This window comes from Empidonax traillii, unplaced genomic scaffold, assembly GCF_003031625.1.
Source record: "Empidonax traillii isolate 1590-97213 ecotype Southwest subspecies unplaced genomic scaffold, ASM303162v1 scaffold277:size2070623, whole genome shotgun sequence".
Lineage (NCBI taxonomy): Eukaryota > Metazoa > Chordata > Aves > Passeriformes > Tyrannidae > Empidonax > Empidonax traillii.
In genome coordinates, this window is record NW_020955470.1 from 889,627 (window position 1) to 905,454 (window position 15,828).

Sequence of the window (15,828 nt, forward strand, 5' to 3'; positions counted from 1 at the left end):
GAAAGGTAGAAAGATGTAACTATCCTGTCTATACACAAAACCAAGTAGCCGTTGCACTGTTTTCTGAAGGTACAATTCTCACTGGCATAATTAAAGAGGACGTACACAATACCAGCAGATATTTAGGTTTTCTTCAAGGCAGAAGAGCCTAACAAAAAAAGAGGAGGCACCCTGGAAAACTAAACTTAAAATGAGCTACTGGAACTGGGCATGTTCCATATGCATTAAGGATCTTCCAAAGATGCCATTTGTTTGTGAGTTTCTTCACATTTAACAACCTAGACACTAAAAGGATACAATCAGCAAACAAAATCCAAGAAGACCCTCCAGCCATGTCAAATATTTATTAAGCTCTCTTGCTACAGAAGAGACAGAAAGAGAGAACGAAATATAAAACAGAAGAGAAGAATGTATGTGTTCAATTGTGTGGAGAGCTGACACTGCAGCCCTTAAGTGTGGAAGGTGCAGAATAACCCTCACGTCACAGCACTTCACAGGAAGTGCTGCTTCACTACCCAGTTTTAGCATTTCAAGTTCAAGAGAGTTGGACAGTGGAAGCTTTAAAAACAGAAAAGATTAGGTTGCAGTACGATGAATTTGTCTTCAATCTTTCATTTCTCAATCAGCACTCAATTTTTCCCCCTTTGAGTTTTCAATATGAAAACATGACGTCTGGAAAATCACACACAAAGTAATTTTTCTCTTTAAAAAGTCAATATAATTTTAATTGATCTATACGAGCCCCTCTTCTCCCAACATCCTAATACTACTAGGTCAAAACAAGTTTTGGTACTCATATATAGGAAGTAGGTTAAATACTAAAGTTAATCCTTTCAGAAGGAAACACATTTTTGTGCGGAAGTGACAGTGGCATTTTAAGTGCCAGTGGCATTACAAGTGCCAGCATTCAACTGGTTTATTGTATCACTACTTCAAAAAAGAAAACAAGGTATGCTGGACAGTTACCCAGAGTTCTGACCAGCACACCTGATAATCCCATGCAGCAGCAAAATGTTTGGTTTGAAAAAGTGAGTTCTGTCAGGCTGCTTTTCTGCAACATTCATCATGTAAATAAACATGTAATTCTAAGTATTTAGTTTACAGAGGCTGGATAATTCCACTTGTTCCAAACTCTACTTGTTTAAATATTTGATGTTTAAAATTAAGAGATTCACTTATTTCAGTCCTAAAATCCTCAGACTCAGCCTTCCATAAGGGCCCACAGTCCACTTTCAGAGATGTATTGTACATGTACAAAGATCTGCTCTTCCATTTTAGAAGTTGATAGCTTTGCCAAAGGACGCTGCTAGGTTTGCTTCCCTGAAGGCTTCTGACACTGTCTGTAGAGAGCAAACACAAAAAATTACAAGTCATTAATAGTTAAATGTAGTAACAGCATGACTGTGTAATGGTGTTCAACAGTCACTTTAGGAAAGACTTACTGGGTGGGCATGGCAAACTCTGGCTACATCTTCACACGATGCTCCATATTCCATAGCAAGGGCAGCTTCATTGACCATTTCACCAGCACCCTGTAATTTAATGGTACTTGCAATTAGCACAAATCCTTATGCAGTTGGTCAGGTTCTCCTGAATCAGTAATAGCTTGTAAATAAGCATTTTTTGCTAAACAAGAAAAGTTGTATTTTAACTCGCACTTCAGCTGCGCTCTAATGTAAGTTGTAAGTACTTAATCTCTTTGGTGACTGTTCTCAAACCTAGTTGAAATATAATTCTTAACAAGGGTATTCGTTCTGTCATTGCTGAGAATTGTACAAAAGCTGGGCATTTTTCCACTACAGATATTACACACATTCTCAAAACTACAGTTTCACTGCTGAAATGTACCCAAAACTTCAGTGTCCCCCTGGAAACTGAATCAGGCAACTAGACAAGTAAGAACGTGTTACTACATCTGCACCCTCCTTTTTATTTGTTTTATGTAAGCATATTCACTCAGGTAACATTTCTTTGAGGAGTCAAAAATAGCAAAGTCTCCTCTTACATTTTTAGCACTTAGATCCACAGCCATAAGATCTTCCCCCAGTCCCTTCCCAATGAAGAAAATTATATTTATTGGTGTGAGACAGATTTAAGTTGTGCTTCAAGGCATGTTGATTTCTAAATTACTGGAATTGCAAGAGAAAATAACAATAACTGGTATAATGTTTTACTGAGACCAGTTTTAGTGTTTCTCTTAAAGAAAGCTGTACACAAAGATGTATGGAATTGTTTCTGCGTAGCTCTTTTGAAAAAAAAAATATTTAAAGCTAAGAAATGAAACAGAAAGATTAGGGTCTAGCTCTAGGGGGAAAAAAAAAAAGAAAGGATACTTTTCCCAAACAGGGAATATCCCAAAAGTTTTTTTATGCAAAGTTCCATAAGTTACTGACTCCAGAGTTGGTGACTGCAAGATAAAAATACCAGCTTTGCTGATGTCTGAAGTCAGTGAGAGGGTAAAAAAGTAAACACCAAGAAGAAAGCCAGTCTTTAGTTCCCTCAACTTCCAAAACTTGAGTCAGTAATTTCTGCTGTTCTCTCAAGTGTTTGGCAGTATTCATTAAAAAAAAAACAAAACAAAAAAACAACAAACCCAAACAACACCCCTCCCCAAACCACTCCATAAAACTGGTTAGAGAAACAAACACTGCTTCTCCTAACTCAACCGACTCTGCAACTGTGCAACACTAAATAAAAAGACCTTTATAAGGCCAAGAGGCCACAATGTAGAATACTTACTGAGCCTAAAATGTGAGCACCCAACATCCTGTCTGTTGATTTTTGACTAAGTATCTTCACCATGCCATCTGTGTCAGCATTTGTCTTTGCTCGACTATTTGCAGCAAATGGAAATTTCCCGATTTTGTATTCTACACCCTACAAAACAGATGTTACTGAGTTAGTGACCAGCAATAATAATGTAACCAGACAGAAAATTTGCTGAGTACATGAAGAGAAGTAATACAGAAATAAAACACAGGAGACACACAGAGCAATGTGTAAGAACAACCACCAAAAGTGGCATAAGAGGTTATTAAAGATTAATTTGCAAATGAACAATATTAATGCCACAGAATGGAAGTCACTAAAGCAAACTGTGATTCTTGGGAGAGTGGCATGCAGAAGGGAATCTTATACCCTAAGCAATAAATACAGATGCAGAAATTCTGGATAAAACAGCTAGATAAATTACTTGACAGTGAAACCCCACCCAAGGAGGAAAAAACAGTTTTTGTCTGAAAAAACAAAAGAGTACCTCTTCTTTCAGCTGTTCTTCTGATTTGCCAACCCAGGCCACTTCAGGGTGAGTGTATATCACAGAGGGAACACAGTTGTAGTCAATGTGAACTGCTCCCCCAGCCATGCCTTCTACACAAAGAATGCCTTCATCCTCAGCTTTGTGGGCCAGCATAGGTCCAGCAACTACATCACCAATAGCATAGATGCTATCAGACCAATGAAACAGAATGAGACACTGTTTAAAAACATCCTAGCACACCTGGGCTACCTTATATAACAGTCTGTTTGAAACATGTTACTGAAAACTAATCAAAATAGATTAAAATAGTACATTTTTCCAGTTTTCACAGAAGGAACACTTAGTGACATGAAATACACAGTGACTGCTAAATTACAAAACTTCAAAGGCTGAGTAAAAATTTTTAGTTCCTGAAAAAAAACATATCTTGAGTTTTCCCTTCAGAAAATAAATATATATTCTGCCATTAAAAATATAAAGTGCTTTAAAAAAAAAAAAGAGTAAGAAAAAAATTAGCCATACTTACTTTGGAATTTTGGTTTGGAATCTGTTATTGACTGGGATTCTCCCCCTCTTATCAAGTTCAATTCCAAGGTCCTCAAGACCTAGATTTTTTGTAAAAGGACGTCTCCCAATGCAAACCAGGAGCACATCACAAGTTATTACTTCTGCCTTGCCACCTGCAGCAGCTTCAACACTATAGAAAAATGAGGAGAAAAACCACTAAGCTGTAAACCTGCAGCATTGCTTCCCTCTGATTAGAAACTGCTATGACCCAGATGGTGACCTGCTGGCTGGATGTGACACCCAAAGCACTTGCACTCAGCCTGCCCATCCTTCCTCCTGGGAAGAGTTCAGGAGTAGAAGAGGGAAGAAGGGACAACACCTCTTACTACATTTCTTAACAATTGTTAGAGAAATGTAGGGTGTATTTTCACTAGCAAGTAGCATGACCCGTACACCAAAATAATTGGTGCTGAGTACTTGGCATCCAAAGTACTTAATATTTTGAGGTGGGGTAGGGCCACGTATGCTGAGCAAGCTTTCTTTAGGCCTAAGAACCAAACACTTATCAGCAGGTGCCCTGCATCACATGCATCCCTCAAGTGCCTCATGTTTAACTACACTCAGAACAAGTTCAGTTCCTGTGCTTTCAGAGTGCAAGAACCAAAACATAAGTGAAGATAAGTGAAGATCAGTAAGAAGTGTGTTTCAGAAGCACAAGTCCTGAAACAAAATGAAACTCTAAATGTAGAAACAGCCTACATGAGAGATCCAACCAGCATCAGCATGGCATGTAAAGAAGCCCAAATCCTGGACCTTTACAGTGGTGGACAGATCTCCCAAGCTACGGTAATACAGCAAATACAAGTCACCATCTTAAGGTTCCAGTGAAGAAACAATTAAGTTTACTTTCATTAAGTAACATTAAGCATTTTGTTAAACACAAGTTCTGCATAGAGAATATGTTATCACAAACTTTTACAAAGCAAATAGGCTTTATGTGTTTCTATACTAACTATTCATCTATAAAACTTCAAAGGGCTTGAGTGTGATCATTAAAATAACACTCTTTGGGTAGTTTCATTTATTTCTGCTTAAGAGCAATAAAGTCCCTGCCACACTTACTTTGATACAAGAAGAGGTATGGACAAAATAACCCTTCCAGTAAGTAGCCAAGAATTAATGGCTTGGAAATGACAGTATGAACAATCATGATATTTATGCTAATTATACCAGAAGCAAATATCTTCCATGAAAAGAACGATTTAGAGTCCTATTTTTATTAGTGATCTCATTATAACAACACTGGTTTTATTCCAGCACACCTTCAACTCAAGTCAATGGACCCTCTTCTGTATAAGCAACCCACGACTCAATAAATTCAAAATTATGATCTCTGTAATTTACAATAGAGGATAAAAATTTAATGTTACTAAAGAATTAAGTTGCTTTCTAAATCCATTTTTTTATCTTTTAAATAATATCAGACTGTAATTTTAAACAGGTTTGATGTATTGGGAGGAAGAACATATACGGCATTCCCCTAGTTTTATGTTTAACACTTACGCTACATCGATTTTTCCATCTGGTCTCTTGGTAGCACCAGTAACTTTGGTGTTCAGTTTAAACTTAAATCCCTGCTTTTGAAGAATACGTTGGAAATTTTTAGAGATCTCCATGTCAATTCCCATTCCACCAACATGGCCCATGAACTCAACTGCTGTGACATCTGCACCGAGGCGCTGCCAAACTGATCCCTGTAGTCACAACAACACAGGTAAAGAGAGTTTTTAAAAAGCAAACTTCAGATATTTTTACTCTAATACTTATCACACAGACTGTAAACTTTTTAAAAGCAGGACACACATAACAACACTGATCAGTTTCTAAAAATGTTGCAGTGTAAGATTTCCCAGCAGCCTTTCCATCAAAAAAAAAAAAAATACTTATTGGTATCCCCAAAACTTCAGTGATAGAATTTAGCTGATTAGGCTTCTAAAGAAATAGTTAACAAAATAACTAAGTATAACTCATGTATGTTGTACATTATAGGTATAGAAGAAATTCAAAATCCAAGAATTTGAGAGCAGAACCCAAAGGAAATTACTTGTGGTGTAATAGCACTAGAAATAATCAAAACAAAGCACACTAAGGAAATTTTATGCAATAAAATGGAACCACTGCTACATCTGTATGTATTTAACCACATAACCATAACCACAACCGTCAGCCTCTCCAACAAAACCCACATACACCCTACTTATCTGCAGTCACCTATACCCATCCAACACAGAATTTCACTTTGCTTTCTCCTTCCCTGCTTAATGGTCAGCAGGCTAAGCAGATGTGCAAAGTTTCAAGCAGTTGCAAGACTAGCCAATATAAATTCTTTCTGAACTCTGTATGTAAGAGGCAAAAGGACTCAGACCAAGATGAACTACAAAGTCCCCACTCCTTTGTATGCATTCTATCAAACAATCACATCACATTAAAAATTTCTTGGGATTAACTCCTAAACACAACAATTCATCCTGAGTTAAAGTGAACTTCCTTTAAAATAGAGTCATCTCATCTATACATAGAGCAGGAATAAACCTCAGCAGAAGTTAAACACCATTCTCCCACATCCTCCCAAAAAAGAAAAATAAACATGTGAGGCCCTGTATATTCCTCTCTCCTCTCTCTGTTTATCTAACCAGCTGCATAAGTACTGATTCTACAAACACTTATCCCAGCTTTTCTGGTAAAAAAGGGAGGTAGCAGGCTATGAAGTCCGAGCAGATTCATTACAACCCACTGCGCTGTTTAATCACAGTAACACCATCAAATACAACAAAAAGTAAAGCCCTGTTCCTTTATAAATTTAAGACCAAGTAGTTTAAATATCCTCTCACCAATTCCACACCAATGACTCCTGCACCAATGACAACCATCTTTTCAGGAACTTTTTTCAGTGACAGAGCACCAGTGGATGACACGATATTATCTTCATCAATCTAATGACAAAGAAATGCACAAATGGAGGTTTACAATCTCTTTCACGTGCTATATAGGAAACACGCAGAAGGTGAAGTGCAATAAGATGCAAAAAATTGTACACATTAAATTATGTGGCTACAAGCCACTGGAAAAAAGTACAATTAACATTTCGAATACGTACAGTAATTCCAGGGAAGGGAGCAACTTCTGAGCCAGTGGCTATAAGTATGTTCTTTGTATTGATAACCTGTGTGCTGCCATCTTCTTTAGTTGCAGTGACTTGGTTTTTGCCAGTTATTTTTCCAAACCCAGATACATGTACAACCTTCAGTAATCAGAACACAATAAAGTCAGATTCAAATTCATTATGTAAGTTTGGCTACATTTCATCCAAACCTCACCCATGTTTAGAGGTGCTGCTAACACATATCTTTATATCACTATCCGGTACAAATCACAAAGTAATGGTATACTATTCTTTTAAGTAGATTAGGAATGAAGGAACTGATCATTTCAAAGTTTTCTAGAAAAGAAGCATTCAAATTCTGCCCTTGTCAAGTCAGCCACTCAAATAAATTTATGTGACAATTATGGACAATGTAGAAGTGTAAAAAGCAAGAAATTCAGATTAGAAAAATGGATATACCTTAGTTTATAATCCAAACTAACCTTGTTTTGTTTAAATAAATGAGCAATTCCACCTGTTAATGCCTTCACTGCACTACTCTTCTGTTCCATCATCTTCTCTAGATTCAAACGGATTCCTGAAACTAAGATTTAAAAAAAAAAAAGCTTACATCAAGCATTGCTGTGTTTTAATCTTAAAGGACCTAAGCTCAACACAATTAACAGCTCTGAAGTGTTGAATGTCCCTAATAAATGCTAAAGGTTACATTTAACAGCTATGTTAAAAATCAGTATTACACTTTGCAAATATAACTTATCTATTCATGATTCAGGGTTCAAGGAGCAAACACATGTCCCTAAGTCTCCAAATGACAGATAAAGGATATTATTTGTAAAGTCTAAAAAGTTTTCTGACCAGAAAACATAGTAGTCTAATTTGAAAGACTAAATTTGCTTCTTGATGGAAACCATTTATATTAACAGTCACTGACAGCTGTTCTTCACACTCACTTTCAATCCCTCTATTAGCGAAATCTTTTCCATGGGCCAAGTGATACAGATGTGAGTTGTTCAGCAAGGCCTAAAAAAAGACACAAAAATATGAACTGGGACATACACTCATAAGGATGAGTTATTTATTGTATTTCAGAAAAAAAAATAGCTGATATTATGTGCAAAATATTTTCACTATTAAAAGTCTGACCTACGTATTAAAAAATGTGTACTTCAAACAAAAGAACTGTACACAGTAACTGAGTGTTTTATAAAGTTACATAGTTAACACAGAAATAGAAAATTGTTAAATCCACACCTATCCTTTCTGTGCATTTCAACCAGAGAAACTGATAATTACTCCACAGGGATTAAAAAAAAGTAGAGCAGAAGAAAGATGATTCTGAGTGCCAAAGAGAAGATACAGAAAACCTAGATGAGGAAAATCTACACTGAAATGCCTGTTAGGATTTTTGCCTGTGTACACGCATGTGAGTTCAATTTTCAGTTGTTGTGCTGAACTTACTACAACGGCATAGCTAGTTGAGCTGAAGCTGTATGGCTAGGAGCTAGCTCAGGTACAATGGATTCCAGAAATCACAGATAAAATTAGCATAGTTTTTATAAGGATGGCTATAAATCAGCAGCTTGGAATGCAGAACCTTAATAATTGTATTTTGATTAGAAGTAACAATACAGTTAGGGAAAGATCTTACTAAGAAAACTGATTCTTTCACTACAGCCATCCCTAAGATGAAATTATCAGCATTTTCACAAGAAGGTCAACACTGCAAGTCTGCACAGACTGAAATCTAAAGCAGGCACAGTAAAGGATTCAAAGGACATTTTGAGACACCCTATACAGATATGCTTGAGTAAAATTAAGACTGTCAAACACAGATCATTCCATTTTTATGACTAAGTCTTATCAACTGTCTTAAAAATTAATTTCTCCATTTCACATTACTGTCACCACCCCAAACCTGTAACACCCACATTACTTAAAGACACAGCCATCACTTAAGACCTCAGCAATTAGAAAGAAAAAAAATCCATGCCCAATTTATTATTTTGGGTGGCTTTCCAGAAAGAATTATTTGAATAATGTTATTGCCTAAGTGTATGCAGCCTACGTATCCATTTCTTACGAAGTTTATTGCCATTCAAACAAATTCTGGATACCATTCAAGTTTAACCATGGGTTCAGTAGTATTTTCATAAGAACTTCAACAGAAAAAAAACAAGAAGGGACTCAAGAAGTCAAAGAGATCCTGGTAAAGTTCCAAATTTTCAAGGTAACATAGTGTAGATTGAAATTTTTGAGTGTTGCCTCAGTATACTACAGTATTATGAATTTCATTAGAACTATTATTAAAATATTTAGAAAAATTGATATATAATTTTAAATTTTATATTGTCTTTTCCCATGCTAATGGAACCTCTTGAACAAACAGATGAGAAATAGCAATACAGTTAGGAGAGATCTTGTCACGAATGTTTTTTACTACAGCCTTTACAAACCTGGCATTACCAGTGTCTTCCTTCACCTGCTGGGTGCAATTGAGGCTGATTCCTTTCACCAGCAACAGCACTATTCTTACAAGGGCCTAGGTCTGAAATTACTTAAAACTGGATTGACAATGTCAAATATCAGGTTCTTCTGAGCTACTACTTCTCTTTTCTTTCAGAGTGCATGCCTTGGACTCACCCTTTCCCCACGGGCACTACTCGACACAAGCACCACCAGCCCCACCCTCCAGGCCATCTTTGGGGCTGGTGACAATACTGATATAGTTTAGATGAGTATTTCAAGAGCTAATCAACTAGGCTCTTGCTACAGTCAGTGGAGAAAAGTCTCTTCCAAGCTTGATGCAGTCAAACAAAACCAGAGTTCTGTCCCTCAAATTTAGATTTACTTTCTATTCATCTGGTGACACAGCTCAGCATTCCTTTAACATAAGAACATCACTGTAGACAAAGCTACAGGTTTATTCTGAAGAAACTGACAGGAGATCAAGGACTTTACATGGTATAAGAGGTACAACCATCCGAAATAGTTCAGAGACAAGGGTCCGAAACAACAGTCATTACTGGTTACAACAGAGACTCAAAAGCTCAGAGTGAGGAGATACATCTGTATGTACCTCTGGTTTTCATACTTTTCCTCTCTTCCTCTTTCCTTTGTGGGAAGGACCACAAAGCAAAATTCGCAAACAAAACATCTCAACTGAGTAATAGAAATAGCAAATAAACTTTTAACCCTTTAGGTTCCTTATGTTTATTTGTATCCTCAGCTCATTTACTTTAAAATTTTGATTTTGAAATAATGTATGTCTGTCTTTAGAAGCTCCTTAATCTTCTTCCAAGTGATGCATATAATGTCTGCTGGTTTTAATGCAGTTATGACAAACTGTGTACACTTACCTTGGATGGAATACATCCAACATTCAAACAGGTTCCACCTAATGTTGCATTTTTTTCTACACACACAGTCTGAGGAAAAAGAACAGGAGGAAAAAAACAATTTTTTAGCTATACTATGCTACTATTTCCCTATAGGATATGTCACAATTTAGAATTAATGACAGAGATCACGCAATTATCTAGTAATCCTACCTCTGCAAACATCTCATCAATTTAATTGCTACATTTATTTTGCAGCTCAGACTTCCCTTCTCTCCTTTTTTCCTAACTTAAAACTTTGCAACAAAATTCTCTACCGGAAGACAGCCACATTCCCCACTGCACCATTCATCCTTTCCTACAAATTTAAGTGCTGTCCTACTTAAAAAAATCTACAAAGTTGCCTCAAATAAATACAACACTCAGTTCAGTGAAAAATGTTCTCCTTACAATTAGAGAAAAATGCAAAAAGCAAAAAAATAGAAATCATGCAAAAGATGCATAAAAACAAGCAAACAACAGATAATTGAACCAGTACAGAATAAAATCCCATGAAGTAATAATTTCTTTGAAGAAAACTGAACAGAACAGAACCCACAAACAACATGCCCCCTCCGAACAGACTATCCTGTAAGACCCATTCCTATAAAGTTATGCCATAGCTATAAAGAAAGAAAAAAAAAAAAATCAAGTAAAGCAAAACCCAACAAAAATACAGTCAATACCAAGAGTTATGAAAAATATTCCATCTCCTCATCAACTTACCCACATCAAAGTGCACAAAGGACAAAAACAACTGCCAAAACCTCACATAAAAACAGGAAGGGGGAGGGAATACTGTAAAACATTTTTACAGAAGCAAAAGAATTGGCATCTCCTTCTCTGTAAGGTGCATACATATTCAAAATAATTGTTCCTTGGTTTATACTCTAAGGGCTTCAGTCTGCTGAGAAGCAACTACCCAGGTGAAAGCCTTTCATAATTTCTTTAAACTGCTGCTTTTGTGCTAAGGTAGGGGTGACTCTAACAGCAAGAGCAGAATTCATCAAATCAAAACACAGGAACACAGATGATGATCCTCTACCTGCCCTTCCTCTTGTTTCAAGCACACGAATACATAAAACACAATCCAAGAGCTTTGCAAGGTGCACTGTGGATCAAACGGCACCAGACTGCTCCTGCCTTTACCCAACAAGGATGTTCTGCCTCATCCGCTTTACATCAACTTCCCTGACAGGGCCAGGCAAAGCTGTTGGAAAGCCAGTGCCCAGAGAACACTGCTGGCTATAACAGGGGATGCTGTGCTGGTGACACAACGACTTAATCCTTGTGCTTGCAGACGCAGCACAGAAACTGGAAGCTAAAGTTCAGGAGTTCCACTAGAGCAGACTCAGGTTCTTCCATGGATGGTGTAACTATAGAATCTGTCTTTCTGCCAGTTTCAGAAAACATCTTACATTCCTCAGGGATGCCAAAAATATTGTCCATGTTTATTCAGTGCTACAGGTGACACACACAAGTATGTCCAAGGATTTTGCCATTTCTGACTAGCTGTAAAGCAGTGTGATATGATTATTTTTTACTATGATGAAAAACAGAATCCAGGACACTTTTTAACCTCCTTGTGTGGTATCTTATTTTTAATCACAGATCTGAAGGACTCCAGGACAGCCTTGTTCCAAGAAAAGATGGCATACAGCCAGTCACAAAAATATCTTTAGAATAATCAAACATGAACTTATCTGGCTGAAGGCCTCAACCTTAATTAAAACCTGTAGCATGGAGTACAGTTTTTCTCAGCTACCAATAGCTCAGTAACAACATACACCTCAAAGCAAGAGTATTTATTATGACAAAAATTATTTACAGACATGGCAAAACTCAGTTCTTTGCACTAGGTCACAGATTGATGTAAAACTTAATGGAAACTCATTTATATTTTGATACAGTTATACATCAGAAGGCCTAAAGATACCTAAAGATAAACGGTTCTGGGAGTACCGACTACTAAGGGACAACACTCAGAATTACAGATCAGATCAGTTTGAAGGGACCTCCTCTGGTGGCTTTCTAGTCACACCTTCAGCTCCAAACACACTCAACACCAAAGACATTGAGAGAGGTGATTCTCCCCCTTTGCTCTGCTCTCATGAGACCCTACTTGGAGTGCTGTGTCCACGCTGGGGCCCACACAAGACAAATGTGGCCCTGCTGGAGTGAGTCCAGGGGAGGCCACTAAGTTGATCACAGGGCTGGAGCACGTCTCCTGTGAAGACAGGCTAAGAGAGACGGGTTTTTTCAGCCTGGAGAAGGCTCCAGGGAGACCTTAAATCAGCCTTCCAGTCCCTAAAGGGAGCTAATAAGAAGGCTGGAGAGGGACTTTTCACAAGGGCATGTAGGGACAGAAATGGCCTTAAGCTGAAGGCAGGTAGATTTAGCTTAACTATTAGGAAGATATTCTTTACTGTGAGGGAGATGAGGCACTGGAACAGGTTGCCCAGAGAAGCTGATGTTGACTCCTCCCTGGAAGTGTACAAGGCTGGGCTGGATGGGGCCCTGAGTAACACAGTCTGATGGAAGGTATTCCTGGCCATGAGAGGGGGGTTGGAATTAGATGATCTTTAAGGCTTCTTCCATCCCAAACCATTCTGTGATGTATCAGGTGACTCAGGGCCTTGTACAGCCAAGCTCTGAAAATACTGAAAGATGAAGACTACATGCTGTCTGGGGCCCTGTTCCAGGAATGGAACTCCATTCATCAACAGCAGTTCCTGTCCTTACCGGCTGGTCAAACCAGCTTGTTTTGGTCATGAAGTCTATTCTTCATAATTCAGAAACATTGTGACCTTCAAGACTGCTAGCACTGCCTTCTCAGATTTCCAAATAATTAAGAGCAGAATTATGCAGTGCCAAGAGAGTCAGTTGGTCTCATATTAAGGAATGAAGGCAAAAATATATCCTGCTGAAATCACATTCAAAAAGCCTATCAGTTGAATATAGTTTTTCCCATTTTTGAGTTCCCTCAGTCTGTTCTTCAGGAGTTTTCCAGTGGCCTTTTTGTCAGTCATTGTCTTGTCTTTTTTTCACTTCGTTCAGAGAAAAATTCCTTCCTATCACTGCTTTCCCAACTTCTCTTTCACAGGAGTATAAGCCCTCCTCAGTTATCACTTCCAATCAAAAGCAAGCTGTCCCGAGCAGCTCTGTCAGTAGCAGGGCTATAGACAGTAATACCACCAAACCTCCATTTCAAATTCTGTATAATCTGGGTAAGCAAGGCAACAAAAGATTAACGAAAGATGTCAACAGCGTCTGGTGGCCCAAGATGTGAGAGAAGGATTACAGTATCACGCAAACACCCTTCAAATTCACCTGGATGACTATTCTGCTACCTGACTGAGGTCTCATCTTACCTTAAACCCAAGCTGAGCTGCTTTGATAGCAGCAACGTACCCTCCAGGACCAGAGCCGATAACCGTGACATCAGCATCAACTGAAACGGAGAACATTTGTGTTACTTTTGTTTCAGCAAGTAAAATTTTACTGCAGGAACACTTCTTAATTTCTGAAATAACTCACGTTTGAAATCTGTTTTTTTTAAAAGCAAAATAGCTATCCAAAGTTATGCAAGTTTATAAACAAGGTTTAGATAAGGAAGTTACATCTCATACCTGAAAGTAACCTTCTGGACAAAGGGAAAGGTTGTGTGAAGGTATTGATTCCACAGTAAAATCAACCAGTCTTAAATTTCACAAGGAAAATAATGTAAAGTGACATGGAAGAAACTGAATTCCCCATCCCTCTTGCAACAAATCCTTTAAAACTTAACCCAAGATGTCTCAGTAGTTTATTACACATTTTTCCAGCATAGCTTCTACTGATGTTTAGAGCAAAAGATAAATGATTACTGAACACCACAAAATCAGTTTATAAAGGGGAATATACAGCTGCAATAGGTATCTATGCAACATCTATTGATTATAAAGCAGCAGAAGCTATGAACTTTGCACCTCGTTCGTATCTTGTAACCACAATCTCCTCCGGAATATTAATTTTATAAGATATGAACAGTGATAGTAAAACTCAACTTCTATTTACAGGTTTAGCTTAGCATTAAATAATGCAAATAAACCACTTTTTCCATCCAAATCTCCACATTGATATCGATTCCACTGTCACCTGGAAGACTGATTTCTGAGCTTGAAGTATTGCTTTGGTTTTTGTAGGGAGTTTGGGTTGGTTTTGTCAAAAAAAAAAAAATTCACAATTTATTACCTTGATCAGCATAGGACCTTTGTGACACTGCATAAATTCCCTGGAGACCATGATGAACTCGATCAAAATGGCTTCTCTAGAAAGGGAAAGAAACTTGGCTTTAAAAGCTGATGTCTACCTTTGAGGAAAAATAAGCACTCAGCCACACACAGGTGAGCACAGTTACTGTCCCCAGTTAACCAAAACGGGAACTGCACGAATAAAGCAGACGCAGCAGGCACGGACTGGAAGAAGAGGTAGAAGGTGCTTTGCCACCTCAGTCTGACATCACACCTGCTCTCAGGTCAGCCTCGCCTAAGGCCGCCTCCACCCCCACAAACTTTCAACCCTTCACACGGGGCTCTCAAACCACTTAATGACATAAATTAGACATCTAAAGGAGTTTGCGTCTTGTTGTTCCCTAACCATCGCCTTCAGCCACTTCCTAGGAACATCCCGGAGGAGGGTCTGGAGGGCAAGGTTTTTTATCCTATACAAAAAGGTAATGGGACAACATAGAACAGCTGCTACAAGCATCTCAAGGGCGGAAGACCTCGTAACTGGAGCAGAGCATATCCCTGGAAGCATGTGCAAAGCACCCGGTCCCGCAGCCCAAGGGCCGGGATCGCCCCGCTGACAGCGGCGCTTTCCGCAGCCCCCGCGGCCTCTGAGGGCCGGGCACCGGCACACACACGGCAGCAGGAGGCTGCTCCCTGCTGCCCAGGGGCCGTGAGGCGCCCGCGGCCGCCGCGTCCCCTCCGCCCGGCCGAGCCGCGAGGGGAAGGACAGCAAAGCAGGGAGGGGAAGGACAGCAGAGCAGGGAGGGGAAGGACAGCAGAGCAGGGAGGGGAAGGACAGCAGAGCAGGGAGGGGAAGGACAGCAGAGCAGGGAGGGGAGCGCGGCCGAGGCCCGCACCCGCCGCGGCTCCGCCCGTCCTCATAGCCGCTGCCGGCGGGGCGCGGGAGCCGAGCGCAGTCCAGGCCCGAGCTGCCCGGCGCGGCCCTCGTCCCCTGCCCCGTCCCCTCCCCGGCTGCCCCACCGCCGCCGCCGCCGTACCCGAGCGAGCGCGCAGGAGACGCGGCCCCAACGCTGCATGTCGGCGGTGCCGCCGGGCCCTCAAGGACTCCGCGGACGCGCGCAGGCGCAGTGCGGGAGGGAGGGCGGGGCCGGGCGGAGCGCGGAGCCCTAAGGGGGGGGCGGGAACTGTGGCGACCGTCCTGTGGTGACCCCCGGGGCTGGGACACCCCGAGCGGGGGGCGTAGGGCGCGTCCCGGGGGCGTTGGAGTGTTTCCAGAGAGGGCCAGTGCACGAT

The 15,828-nt window shown here is 39.8% G+C and overlaps 1 protein-coding gene across 1 annotated transcript; it reads right to left on the bottom strand.

Moving 5' to 3' along the window:
• Window positions 1–330: 330 nt before the first annotated feature.
• DLD (dihydrolipoamide dehydrogenase) lies at window positions 331–15,677 on the bottom strand. Its single transcript, XM_027890117.1, has 14 exons — window positions 15,573–15,677; window positions 14,537–14,612; window positions 13,675–13,754; window positions 10,286–10,354; window positions 7,880–7,949; window positions 7,412–7,512; window positions 6,924–7,067; window positions 6,658–6,759; window positions 5,330–5,520; window positions 3,786–3,956; window positions 3,257–3,446; window positions 2,740–2,877; window positions 1,443–1,532; window positions 331–1,340 (listed from the first exon to the last, which is right to left on the bottom strand). The coding sequence occupies exons 1-14, from the start codon at window positions 15,609–15,611 to the stop codon at window positions 1,275–1,277; spliced, it is 1,527 nt and encodes a 508-aa protein (XP_027745918.1). The 5' UTR covers window positions 15,612–15,677; the 3' UTR covers window positions 331–1,274.
• Between the last annotated feature and the right edge of the window lie 151 nt (window positions 15,678–15,828).

Coding starts and splice junctions, on each gene's coding strand:
- DLD (XM_027890117.1), bottom strand. CDS start 15,611: ATGCAGCGTTGGGGCCGCGTCTCCTGCGCGCTCGCTCGG. Junction 7,068..7,411: donor ATTTATTTAAACAAAACAAG/GTTAGTTTGGAT, acceptor TGATTACTGAAG/GTTGTACATGTATCTGGGTT. Junction 6,760..6,923: donor CTCCCTTCCCTGGAATTACT/GTACGTATTCGA, acceptor CTTTGTCATTAG/ATTGATGAAGATAATATCGT.